The following is a 13,448-nucleotide window of genomic DNA, read 5'->3' on the forward strand; positions in this document are numbered from 1 at the left end:
CCTAGCGACAGGCGAGAGAAGTGCGCTCTTGGATTTGAACTGCACTGATGCATGCTCATTCTTATTCTGTGGGCCTGCCCGCCATTATAATAAAGCCTTGCGGCGGTATCCGTGGAAAGCTGACATGCGGGCCCGACGCCATCGTGTAGTAAGTGCCCAGCCTGATTGGCGTCTTAAATTGGCCATGCCTTTCTTCTTTTTATTTTTTTAACGGGGGCATGCCTGACCTGACCTGACCTGATGACACCTCTTCCTCCACCTCTACACCGAACGGGGCTACGGGGGAACAGCCGCATTCCTCGCGCTCAACCGTTAGCATGGCAGCATGTACGGCACACTCGCTTGGCGCACCGTGGCACGGGCAGACGTGAGATCGTGACGCGCCTGCGTGTCGCCTGTGGCGAGTGCGCAGCGCAGCTGGCTGGAGTGATCAGCGATCGCCGCCGTTCCCTCTCCGGCCCGGTTGCCTGAGCTTTTGGATCTGAGACTGCGCTGCTCCACCCAACACATCTGCCAGAAAAAAAAAAAGTCTTATTTGGATGTTGTCGGATTCACCTCAATCCACATGTGTTGGAGTGGAATTTAGTTCAAGTTCCACTTCACTCCACCCCAACATATGTGGATCGATGCGAATCTAACTACATAACCTAAGTATTCGTTTTCTCCGCGCCTGTCGAGTGTGGACTGTGGTAGTGGTACGTACTACGGTGGGTGCCCGGACAGTCAACAAGGCCGAAGCACAGTAGTACCAGCAGATGCGGTAATCCCAAGCTTTTTCTTTTGTTTTTTGTTCCTCTTCTGTAGCACCTGTGTGTTCGATTCATCATAATGGATGGTGACTCGATGATTGGGTCAGAAAGAGGACCCGAAAAGTTGCCGGCCCCCTTTCCTTTTGTGGCGACTGGCGAGCTATCCATCCGGCTATTACCTCTCCCACTCCCAGCATGATAGGCGGCGCTGCACCAGCAGCCATGCATGCCCCCGACCCCGGACCCCGGTGAGGGTGGTGGACTGGTGGTGCGGCGGGTGTCGACCCTAGCGCCGGAGAGGAGGAGACGAGATGGGTCCAAAGAATCCGAAAACGCCTCGGCCTGCCCGAGCACTTGAACAGCACGCTCGACTCCCTCCTCTCTCTTGTCGATCCGTCTCGACGACCGATCGACTATTGGGTAGCCCCAAGAAAGCACAACGACCAGATCATTTAGTTTCACCTAAAATTTAAAAACTTTTCAAAATTTTTTGTCATATCAAATCTCACTATACATGTATGAAGCATCAAATATAGATAAAAAATAACGACAAGACGAATTTTTTAAAACTAATTAGTCTATAATTAAACAATAATTAACAAATAGAAACGAGCCTAAAACTTTTCTCATGGGAAGTACACAACGCCCAAATACTAACAGCCACAGCCCCTTTGCACTTGCAGGTTGCAGGGCTTGCCAGCTGCTGGCTGTGGCAGTGTACTCGTAAAATGGATCGGGACAGCCACACGCTGACAGACACGCAGAGGCGGCGCGCGGCACTGCACGATAACGGTGACGAACATTCAACGGCACACAGAGTGTAGCAAGCAGTCATCAGGTAATGGAAAAAGGAAGAGCTGATAATGAATTAGCACTAGTTGTAATCACAAGCACGCCACTGTACAGACCACACTAGAGGCAGCAAGCAGGATAGCAGAGGTGGGGGAAACGAAGCACGCAGGCACGTACTCCTATACTACACTAGTACTACACCAGATGACGAGAGAGGAGGGGGAAGGAAGGGAGAGAAAAAAAACTCGGGAGGGCATACGACACGCGCGAGGTGGACCTACCGGGCTCGCTCGATGGACCCGAGCTGTGAGCTCGGGAGGAGGAGGAGGGTGAGTCGACGTGACTGCGACGCGATGACACGAGGTGGTTGCCTTGCCTCGCTGGACGATGGCTCGGAGGAGTCGGAGCAGGCGGCTGCTGCCTTGGAGTTGGAGCTTGGGAACTCAGGCGGCGCCGGCTGGCCGGCGGGGGTTGGGGCAGGAGCTGGAGTCGTGGAGCTACTCGTCCGGCACTCGGTACGCGTCGGGGGTGATCTCGGTCAGCCACAGCCCCGGGAACAGCGACTGCACAAGGGAAACGAGAACAGCGCACACGATTGGTGTTAGTAGTGGTCTTGGATTTGCAGGATTATTATTCTTGCACACAACAATTATGTCAGCATATACAGTAGAATATTTATTTATATTAGTACTAGTGATAAGCAAGAAATTTAAAGCGTATCGAGGGGATAAATAGAATTGATAAAATAATAAGAGCGGAATTGAATAAAGGGACTAGTAATTAATTAGAGTGGTTCGGAGGGGCAGTTCGGGGAAATCATCGCCTTACATCGACATGCCGCTGCACGGCGCGCGGCCGCTTCCGGGGCCGCCGCCGCGGCCGGGCGCCGGTCAGCGCGTAGATGTCCTCCTCGATCTCCTCCGCCGTCAGGGACACGGAGAACGGGGCGCGCTTGCGCCGCCTCCGCGACGACGACGACGACGGCGGAGGAGGCGGCGGGGACGGGGACGCGGCCCACGACCTGAAGGCGGCGGGGCGGCGACGCGTGCGCTCCCGCAGGTTCCACGGCCTCGCGGTCGCGCCGGCAGCGGTAGCGTCCGCTTGCGCGGGCGCAGTAGGTGCGGGAGGAGGCGGAGGCGGTGGCGGCGCCCTGAGCTCTGGCTCGGTCTCGGAGTCCGTCCCTGGCGGCGGCGGCGGGCTCGCGGTAGCGGTAGCCTTGGGCAGCGCCAGAGGGCGAGGAGCAGGAGGCAGCGAGGCGATGGTGCTCCTGCTGGGCTGGGGCACGCGGAGCCGGTCCGCGGCGTCGCGCAGGTGGCCCATGAGCTTGGCACGGAGCGCCTCGATCCCACCGTCGTACGACGTGTCGTCCCCGACGGCCTGGGCCCGGCGGTTGGACGACGACGACCGGCGGCGATCGCGGGCGCCACAGCCGGCCGCGGCCGAGGCCGAGGCTACGACGGGCATGCTGCGGTGGGCGGCGGCTGGTGAGGCGGCCTGATGCGCCCACGGCTCGGCGAGGTGGTGCGGCGCCGCTGCCGGAGGCTTCGCCCGCGGATCTGCCGTGGCCGCCATGGCCGTCAACCCGGTCTCGCGGAGGCGGCGGTTGGGTCGGGTCGGGGTCGGGGTCGGCTGCGTGCGTGCGTGCGCCGACCGACGACGAGGCGGCGAGAGCGAGCGTGAGGTGAGGGGTAGGAGTAGGAGGAGGCGAGAAGGTTTTGAGGCCACAGCCGGGTGGGGTCGCTCGCTGGCTCGCGTTTTGTTACGGGAGCCAGGGGGTGGTGTCGCCGAGGGCAGCCTGGTAATTCTCCAGGCAGGACTCGCGGGTCGGAGGTTTCGGCCCTAGAGAAAGAGGACCAACAACTGCCTCGGACAATGCCGGCGCCGCCTCTTGCCCACTGACTCGTGGGTCCGCCACGTAGACTCGCCCCACGTGTCAGTATCCGTCAGCACGGGGCGTGGCGGTGACGACGGAAAAGGAATTGGACGGAGGCCAGTCTGTTGCGCGAGCGCGACCACCAGCACCAGGCGGGGACGGGAGGCGGAAGCCGGTACCGTGTGTGTGTGTGTGTGGCAGTGTCCGTGAGGGCGAGGGGAAGGGCGGGGTCCACGAGGCAGGGAGCGGGGAGCGTCCATGCACGGGTCCTCGTACGGTACGTGGTGGGACGCCTCGGATTTCCTGGGCGGGGCCCGCGGGTCAGGGGGGAAGGGAAGCACAGCGACGGCCCGTGCCCTGAGTTCCTGGACCTGGTCTTTCGCCGGCGCTGCGGTGGACCGGCGGACGGCCGGGCCGGCTCGGGGAGATCGTTGGCGCGGTCCCTACCGCCCGGGGCGGCCCCCCACCTCGGCACCCAGGCGGCCAGGCCAGGTCTTGCCTGCCGCGGCTGCGCTCCCCGCTTCATATTCCTGTTCCTGCTCTGCCGCGCGCCGCTCACCAAAAGCTGCTCGCGACTCGCGTGCTTCCGGTCAGCTGATGGCGCTTGCTTTTCTTGCATGTCGTATTTACCGTGATGGGCAGCGGTTGCTCAATCACTTGCTTCTGCATTAACACTTATTACCACACTCTTCAAAAACTACAAATCTTGTCTTCCAAGTTTCCAATTTGACTAAAATTTGCAAAAATAAAGTTCAACAAGAAAAGTTCATTTTTTTTTTTGCAAAAAGAACTAATGTTTGATTCTGTATCTGCACGAACAAAGTATATTGGCACCGTGTTGTCTCGGTCCCACTGCATATACTCGCGTGTTCTATTGGCACCGTGTTGCCTCGTAAATGGATACGTTGGCCTTCGTCGGCTTGAAAGCATGCTAATTTTCATTCTAGAATATATAAGGATTAAATATAACAAAAGCAGGCGTGGCGATGTCGCGTTTCAGATCACAGAATATTACGACGACTGGGTGCCTCGCTCTCGTGAAAAGGTCAACCAATTCAACGGATACCGTCCGGGACTTTGCCTCTTTTGATTAACCGATGATTTGACAATGGATTGGACTACTTGGGGGGCAACACGTGCAAGAAATAAAATTGTGGTTGTACTTTTGAACACTGATGCGTGTTTGAAATAAGAGTACTAAGGTCAATTTACATGAAACGGTTGTGCAGGAATAATGTGAAATTCAAGTGAAACAGATTGAAATTTTTGTACCGGCAAAAAAAGATTGGAAAGTTTACATGTGGTACGATGTTTTACACCGACATATTGGCCTGTTTGGGAACGTGTTTTACAGCACAGTTCGCTTGATTTGTAAACAACAACACGCGTCGCGAACCCAGAATTAAGATCGTTAAATATAGAAATACAGGTGAATGACCTGATCTTGAAAAAAAAAAAGATTGGTAAATGTAGGCACTTTGAGTGGCGGTTCATTTTTGTTTTCCAAAAAAAAAAGCATATTGGCTTATTTCGGATCTTTAGGAACTATATACTATTATGGTCTTTGAAAACTGAAATGCCTTTGGGAATTGTATATTGAGCACCCAGCGCAGCACGAGGAGGATCATAGGTGATCACCAGCTACCAACTAACTGAAGAAAAAAAAACGTACTACTAATAATCTCATGGCAAACAGGATCTATTTGCATATGGACAGGTAGGAGGATTATTCTGCTGTCCTGACCGCCGTGACAGGTAGGAGAAGGATAGTACTCGTCGTCTCGACCAAGAGAACACATCCTGCCCACAACTAAAAATAATAACTCGGAATTCTGCAAAATCAATGGCCAAATTAGACCTTGTTCAGTTCCCAAAATTTTCAGTTTTCGGATACTATAATATTTTTATTTTTATTTGATAAATATTGTCTAATCATAGACTAACGAAGCTCAGAGATTCATCACACGATTTACAGGTAAACTGTGGAATTAGTTTTTATTTTTATTTATATTTAATACTCCATGCATATACTGCAATATTCGATGTGATGAAGAATTTTATTTTTTTTTGAAAACTAAATAGGCCCAAGCTCCTCTTCATATATAGGCCTTGTTTAGTTCCGAAAATTGAAAAGTTTTTGGTATTGTAGTACATTCGTTTGTTTGTGACAAATATTATTCAATTATGGACTAACTAGGATCAAAAAATTCGTCTCGTGATTTACAGCTAAACTGTGTAATTAGTTTTTGTTTTCGTCTGTATTTAATGTTTCATGTATGTGCCACAAGATTCGATGTGACGGGGAATCTTGAAAACTTTTTGATTTATAGGGTGAAGTAAATAGTCATATCAGCTGTAGTGAGATGAGTATAAAAAATGGCAATAAGTCCCCAGTGGTGGCTCTAGTACAATTTGCCAGACACACCGGCAGTCTGGACTCTGCATGGAAGCTGCGATTGCGAGAAAGATATCATAAACTAGTCGCTAATAGTAGCCGTTGTACTCTACCGGAGGAGCACGGGTAAGGTCTCGTTTTAGTTCGTTGGGTGAAAATAATTTTTAGTATTTTGTTTGTATTTGATAATTATTATTTAATCATAAATTAATTATATTTAAATGATTCGTCTTGTAAATTACAGTCAAATTGTATAATTAGTTATTATTTTTATTTATATTTAATGCTTCATTATCGCAAGATTTAATGTGATAAAAAATATTGAAATTTTTTTGATTTTTACGTGGAACTAAAACAAGGCCTAATTGCTTATTACTCCGTATGTGCACGGCATAGCTGAATGCACAAATAAAATATTACTGTACAAACAAGGGCACACGTTGGCTCATACTCCTGAATTCCAGTCCGGCCTTTTCACCACTACAGCTGAAAGCACAGCGCGGTCAGTTGGCATATCTGTTCAGTGTTCTATTTAAAAAAAAACTGTAGAAATTAACCTAGGCCTTGTTTAGTTACGAAAAGTGAAAAAATTTCGGTACTGTAGCACTTTCGTTTGTTTGTGACAAATATTATTCGTTTGTCTCGTGATTTACAGCTAAACTGTGTAATTAGTTTTTGTTTTCGTCTATATTTAATGTTTCATGCATGTGCCACAAGATTCGATGTGACGGAGAATCTTGAAAATTTTTTAATTTTCAAGGTGAACTAAACAAGGCCCTAGAGTAGGGTAGAATTTTTAGTGTGGAACTGTTAAAAATATTGGAGGAGGATCGCTCTGGTTCTGGCATTGTTTAAGGGGTCGCTTTCAGCAATGACTGCTGACAGAACAAACATTCCAATACACGGGAATAATGATTGGGAAATCATGGTGGCCTAGCGAGCGTCACACACATCTTCTCTGCGCTCTCCCCTTTACTCTATTTGGGAACTGATTTCTTTTCTTTTCCCGTTTCGGGGGCGCCAGCTGAACTCATTTCAGTTCTCAGCACGCGATCCTGATGAACCACTCTTAGAGCCAAATGCAATTGGTCCTTTTTTTTTTTTAAAGAACGAACCATCCCATTCCTAAACACCGCCTGATATGACTAGCATACAGTTCTTATTTCATCACGAAGCAGGTCGATCAGAGTGAAGCCAACCACAAGAATGGCAAGCTTACGAGAAATGCGGGAGAGATAAATAGTCTCCTGTTCTGTACTTGCGTTAATTACATCTTTCATCACTTCTGGGTCTCGTGTAATCTTCCGTATTGATTTCAGTCGATTACCTTCTGCACTGCATCAGGATTTTGCTGGCAACATGCAGTCACCTCACAGCAGCACTTCCATGGCTCGATCTCGCAGGCAGAACAGACAGTCAGACACTTCCATGCCTCTGGCTCCCAAGTGATCAATGTTGTTCTTTATTAATATAATCGGCTGCGTTTTTTATCTGCTTTTTTTTTAAAAAAAAAAACAGTGATGGAAAATGGAGAATCTGAACTGCATTTCTCACCGAAAAAAAAAATCAGAGGTTCGTGATTCTTCGCCTGCAAGACTGGGGGCATCAAGGATTGACAGCAAAAAAAGAATCTGATGGAAATCGGTAAGCAATCCACAATCACTTAGAAAAGAACCCAACCAACATGCATACTGTTAGGGTTTGGCATATACATGATCATCAATTGCTTGACTACCCACAAGACAAAGAACCAGTTAGCCCTAAATCTCCTCTTAGCGACTTTGATTCTTAGCAACACTGATGAGCTAGCCATTACTCGATCAAGCTCCTCGGTTGGAAATCCATCTCCTCCTCCTCCTTTTGTGCTTGCGCGACTCAGAATCCTCCTTTCTGCACCGTCAGGAACAAGAATCGAATCAATCGTCTTCCCAAACCCCCCTCCCAAACAGCAGATTCCGGCGAAATTAAAGATGGGGTTGTTAGGCGGCGTACCTCGTTAACCTTGTACCGGTCGCGGGTCACCTCCACCAGCGAACTCCCCGGGCAAAGCGTCTGCGCCAGAAGAGGAGGAGAAGAGGAAGCACGATCAGTAACCAACCAACTAACCAACGAACGAAATTCTGCGATCGCAGGTAAGAAATCAATCGAGAAGATCGGCATTGCAGAGCACGCGCCTCGATTTTGCGCTGGACGCTCTTGGTGCGCTTCCGGGGCCGGCGCGGCGCCTTGCGGCCGGTGATCGCGACGAAGTCGGCGTCGATCTCCTGCCGCGTCAGCGCCACCGAGAACCCGCGGCTGCCGCCTCCGGCGGCGTCCGTGCTCCCGAGCTTCCTGGCCGGCCGCGCGTCGTCCGCTCTGTAGTCCCGCCACGACGTCCGCTCCCGCAGGTTCCACTGCCTCCGGGGAGCTTCCTGCTGGGCCTCCTCCCCCGGCACGGCCGCCTGCTGCGCCGTCGCTGGCGATCGAGGCCCGCTGTTCTTGCCACCCTCGGTGGCGGCGGCGGCGGCGTTGGGCTCGGCCGCGACGGGGGCGTCGTCCGTGTCCCGGTCCTGGTCCCGGTAGAAGGCCAGGGGCTTGCGGCACCCCCAGCCGGCGGGGAGGTCGAAGCCGCCGAAGAGGAGCGGGTCCCTGGGCCGTGACGAGGACGCGGCCGGCGAGGACTCCATTGGACGGGCCGAGGGGATTAGAGAGGCGGCAAATGCGTGCGCGCGCGCGGGGGCAGAGGCAGAAGAAGGCAGAGAGCCCCAACAGCAACTAGGCTGGCAATTGCATGTGCTCGCCTATATATGGATGGAGCTCTTGGGTCCGGTGGCGCCGCTCGATTCCTCGCCAGAAAGAATCTGCTTCGCTGATCGGATTAGGAAGAGACGAGGACGAGGACGAGGAGGGGAGAAAGCCTGCAGCAAGGCTGCGACGAGGCGAGCAGGGGGGGTAGGGGGACGACGAGCAGACGCCGCGCCGCGCCGCGCGGTTTCCTCTTCTCGGGGGGTTGGGGCGGGGGGGGATTGGGGCCTTGAGTGTGGGGCCTCTGGAGTTTATAGGCTCCACCCGAAGGCGAGTGCGGCTCGAACGCTCGGGTCGGTTGCGCCTGCCTGGCCCACCGGCTGCGACTGTGATTGTGGTGACGCCAGTCTTCTAGACCGTTGGATTCTGATCCGACGGCTGTGGGTGTTGGTGGTAATAGGGGGCAAATGGCACGACCGGTTTAAGGGCCCGTCTTGAACGCATCTCCATCAAAGCACTCTTTTGAGAAGGATTCGTGTCAAAAGGAGATAAATGGAAACAACGGTTTTGTGAAAACGTGAATGACACATGTATTATTCATCAAATTAGGGATTTTTGTGGTTAAGTTGTGCCTTTTTCTCTGCCTCAACGGATATACACAATAACATCTTTGCTCCGTCACAATACATGTGTCGAGATGAACCGTCACGTTTTGTTATAATAACGCTTCCGGAAGATCGATACACGTTTCTGTCGAAATTACGACGCCAAAATGAAAAATCAAGTGCTCGGTGGTGCTGTGCATCTATTGTGGCTTCACAGTGACAACATTGCCCTATGGCTATACATGTGTCTAGATGAAGTATGACCATGTTCTGTTGTGCTACTTCATTGATACTTTTTAGCGAACAAAGAATATTTTTCTCTTATAGAATTTTAGCTTAAGCCAAATTTCAGCGAAGAGATCGATATATGTTGTCGTAGACATTGCCACGTCAGAATGAAATCAAGTGCTCGGTATTGTACGCTTGTTGTAGCTTAACAATGACGACTTTGGTCTATCACTATACATGTGTCGAGATAAAGCATAACATTTTGTCATAGTAACACTTCTGGAAGATCGATATGTATGTACTATGGATGTTGGCATGCCAAAATGAAATTATGTGTTCGGTGTTGTGTATTTGTTGTAGCTTCACAATGATGACTTCCACCCTAATCGCCATACATGTGTCAAGATGAACTATCACATTTTGTTATGGTAACGCTTCCGAAAGTTTGATATGTGTTACTATAGGCATTGTCACGTCAAAATGAAATCACGTGCTCGATGCTTTGTCTTTGTTGTAGCTTCACAATGACGACTTCGTTCTAATCGTCGTACATGTGTCGAGATAAACTATCACATTTTGTTATAGTAACGCTTCCGAAATATTGATATGTGTTACTATAGGCATTGTCAATATTGATATGTGTTACTATAGGCATTGTCACGTCAAAATGAAATCACGTGCTCGATGCTTTGTATTTGTTGCAACTTTGGCTATCATTAACTTTTAATCCGACCATCTAACTTTTGTAGCTTGTATTTTGGCGGCAAAGACATAATGCAAAACCACACTCCACAAGGAGAGTTTCTTTGGTGGAATTGGAATGTATACGATGTGTGGCGTCGAGTCACACTATTTTACCAGCATACAGAGTGTTCCTTTCATGTATCATTTAAATACACCATCATCTTAAAAAAGGTCTCCATACACTGTTGTGTGTCCATTGCCGACGAATATAATTTACTACAACTGACTAATCGATGTAGCATTTAATTGAAAAAGTCTTAGTCGCTTTCTTTCGTGATCTATGGTGCCGAAAACTCTAGTTTTATTTGATGGTCGGTGGTTTCTTGATTCTTAGGTGGCGTTAACCGATTTAACTAGTTCCTTTGTGACTATTATATACACTATTACAGTAAAAGAAAAACATAGGTACTGTTCTATTGCACTAAGTCAATAGTATTTTCAACTAATGAACAATATTTTTCTCTCACAGCATTTCATCATAAAGCCAAATTTCAGCGAAATGAAAAGGGTTGCAGCATAGAATATGTAGGGACTACAATGCATCATCAAATTATCATGCTATTCCATAAGCTGAGCCGATTTTAGTATTGGTGCATCGTTAGTTGAAAAGATCAAAAAAAACGTTGCAAGTTTAGCACCAAAGAGTCGAAGATAAGCAAAATTAAGCTGAATCGATCGACAAACTGGAAGAATAGGCCATCTGGGTCTGGGTTGGCCGCCCTGATGAAGCACGACGGGCGGCAGGGAAAAGGGCAGCAGCTAGGAAGGAAACCCAGACCGCACTGCCGGCGCCGCGGCCAACGCCAAACATACAGACCGACCTGGCGGTGCGGGTGCCCTCGTTGCCGATTTGATTCGTGGCACGGCAGGCGACGCGGTCGCGGTCGCGGTCACGCACGCAGCCACGCCACCAGCCAACCAAAGCCGCGGGACGCAGCACCAGAAACCGCCCCACCGCCCGTCTCCATCCGCTGCATCCATCCATCCACCGGTGATCGGAGGCTCCGCGCCGTCCCGGTGGTGGTGGTGGGAGCAGGCGGCCGGGCGCGCGGTGAACACAACAGAGCAGGAGGGGCTCGCGTCGCGGCTCCTCTCTCTCGCGTTCCGCCTTTTTGAAAACCTCACCCCCTTTCTCCTCCTCCCTGTCTCGCTCGCGTCGCCTCTCCCTGCCTGCACCTGCCTCTCCCTCTCCTTCCTCCTCTCCTCTCCTCTCCTCGTCTCATGGTCCTCATGGCCGGAGCCTCCGACCACCACCACCACCACAACGCCACGGCCAAGCCCGCTTCCCCCGCCGCGGCGTCCGCGTCCGCGTCCCCGACCCCGACCCCGTCCCCGGCTCCCGCCAATCGCACCCGTCTCCACGACTTCGCCTTCCCGACGCTCAGCTGGGGCGCGCACCGCCTCCTCCGCTGCTCCAAGGACGGCGGCGGCCCGGCGTCTCCGCCGCCGCACCCGCACACGCCGTCGCCGGACAAGGAGAAGCAGCCGCAGGCCTCGTCCCCCGGCGCAGCGGCCGCGTCGCAGCCCCCGCGGCCGTGGAACCTCCGCACCCGCCGCTCCGCCACCGTCGCGCCGCTCGCGTCGAGATCGGACGCCGCAGGGAAGGCGCCGGCGTCGGCGGGTGGAGCGCACCCGCCGCAGCTCGCGTCGCCGCCGCCGCCGGCGCCGGCGGCCGCGCCCAGGAAGAGGACCTTCTCCGCTGCGCTCACCAGGGAGGAGATCGCCGAGGACTTCGCCGCCATCCGTGGCACCCGCCCGCCGCGCCGGCCCAAGAAGCGCCCGCGCGCCGTGCAGCGCCAGCTCGACGTAAGGATTTCTCTTCTACCGCCTCTCTCTCTCTCCCTCTCGCCTCTAGCACGTTCTGGTCTGGTGCGCGAATTTTCTTTCGCCCGCGGTTTGCTCAATCCCGTCTGGTTTCGCTGGTATTGGTTGATTGCAGATGCTGTACCCGGGGCTGTCTCTCGCCGACGTGAATCTGGACTCGTACAAGATCGACGAGGTAAGAAATCGTTTTCTGGTCTCCGTTGGTGCTCTCCTACTTCTTTTCCCTTCCCTTTCCTCCACAAAGTTGGTTCTTTTCTTCATGTGCCTTTCTTTCTCCTGCAGCAGAGGTGATCGGCGCCGTGCTGCAGCTGGTTTGGAGGAGCTTTTCAGATGTTTCCAGCTTTCCCTTTCTTTGTGCGATGGCTATCCCATGGTTCTTGTGGTTCCTGCGGATTAGAAGGCGGAATTGTAGATTTCCAGTGCTAATTCTGTACAGGGAGTCCTGTTATTATATGATAAATTATGGGGCCGCTGGGTCATGCTTGTGCTTCCTTGTCTGATGTTGAGTTTGGGGTATGGTTCTGGTAGGATAGGGTAATATCCTTAGGTGATGAGAAGTTGTCATTGTATTGTACATGCTTCTAATTCTAATTCTATGAAATGTTCCCGTTTCTCTCATTCAAATTCCGCCAAGTAAGCTGTTGATTGAATGGCATGAAATTTCTGTGGGGAGTTTTTTTTTCTCTCCCTCTCTCATTTAAATTTCTCTTGGTTGATTGTTTTCTGGATGTACTGATGAAAACCATGCCGCTTAGTTGCAGACAACAGGAGAGGCAGCTCTGATTCTACTCTGCTAGACTGCTAGAGTATGCATTCTACTCCTGAAAGAGATGGCACAGTACCTGTATATAAGGAACGTGGTCTCTGAAAATTCTACTTTATATTTAAAATCTGTCTGGTTATGATGCAACCTATATGCATCTTGTATTTTTGCAAAATGTAGTAATGTGGACAAATGCCAAATGTCTTCCTTTGGAGTTATCAATATAAGAAAGTTGCAATTTTGGAGTATCACTTTTGATTCTTTTGCTGCAATTTTCGACATATAAGAAAGTTGGTGCATTCCATTCTTGCTCATAATGATAATAATTTTACCATTTGCTGGCTTGACCTGTACATCATTGTTGTTTGATCTATTTTTCTCTATATGGTGAAGGTACCATGTTCAATAGCCATTTATGAAGCTGTTACGGCCTTTACACAAGTGAGTAGCAAGTCCTGGCAATGCTTGCTTGAGAAAAAAGCGCACTTTCTTTGCAAATGCATTTAATACAGAACTGAAACTTTGGATATCCTTTTTACTTGAGGACATTTCTAATGTGAAAAGGCTGCTTGGTTGGTGTGGGATATTCTAAATCCTTATGTCCTGGGTTCATGAGCTCTTCTTTTTTTTTTTGGTGAGAATTTGGATGACATTGTCTGCTTTGCTGTGTTGGTCCTGACAATGTAGCCGAGCTTCTTTATGATTTATTCATCTGGTAACATTATCTTTGCATTTGTACACTTGATAACGC

The 13,448-nt window shown here is 50.7% G+C and overlaps 3 protein-coding genes across 4 annotated transcripts; 1 reads left to right on the forward strand and 2 right to left on the reverse strand.

The window, feature by feature from the left end:
* LOC8061120 (actin cytoskeleton-regulatory complex protein PAN1) lies at window positions 1,589–3,255 on the reverse strand. The gene is made up of 2 exons (XM_002441434.2): window positions 2,370–3,255; window positions 1,589–2,104 (listed from the first exon to the last, which is right to left on the reverse strand). Exons 1-2 carry the CDS (start codon window positions 3,111–3,113, stop codon window positions 2,039–2,041), a joined length of 810 nt encoding a protein of 269 aa, XP_002441479.1. The 5' UTR covers window positions 3,114–3,255; the 3' UTR covers window positions 1,589–2,038.
* On the reverse strand, window positions 7,445–8,796 carry LOC8074557. Its single transcript, XM_021448305.1, has 3 exons — window positions 7,984–8,796; window positions 7,802–7,861; window positions 7,445–7,699 (listed from the first exon to the last, which is right to left on the reverse strand). The coding sequence occupies exons 1-3, from the start codon at window positions 8,473–8,475 to the stop codon at window positions 7,685–7,687; spliced, it is 567 nt and encodes a 188-aa protein (XP_021303980.1). The 5' UTR covers window positions 8,476–8,796; the 3' UTR covers window positions 7,445–7,684.
* Window positions 11,159–12,558, forward strand: LOC8074558 (formin-like protein 18). Of its 2 annotated transcripts, none has more exons than XM_021447232.1 (3): window positions 11,159–11,916; window positions 12,050–12,109; window positions 12,220–12,558. In XM_021447232.1, exons 1-3 carry the CDS (start codon window positions 11,332–11,334, stop codon window positions 12,223–12,225), a joined length of 651 nt encoding a protein of 216 aa, XP_021302907.1. In that variant the 5' UTR covers window positions 11,159–11,331; the 3' UTR covers window positions 12,226–12,558. The 2 variants fall into 2 exon arrangements, with proteins under 2 accessions (XP_021302907.1, XP_002440200.2); XM_002440155.2 differs by having other exon boundaries at window positions 11,165–11,916; window positions 12,217–12,558.

The sequence above is a fragment of the Sorghum bicolor genome, chromosome 9 (genome assembly GCF_000003195.3).
Source record: "Sorghum bicolor cultivar BTx623 chromosome 9, Sorghum_bicolor_NCBIv3, whole genome shotgun sequence".
Lineage (NCBI taxonomy): Eukaryota > Viridiplantae > Streptophyta > Magnoliopsida > Poales > Poaceae > Sorghum > Sorghum bicolor.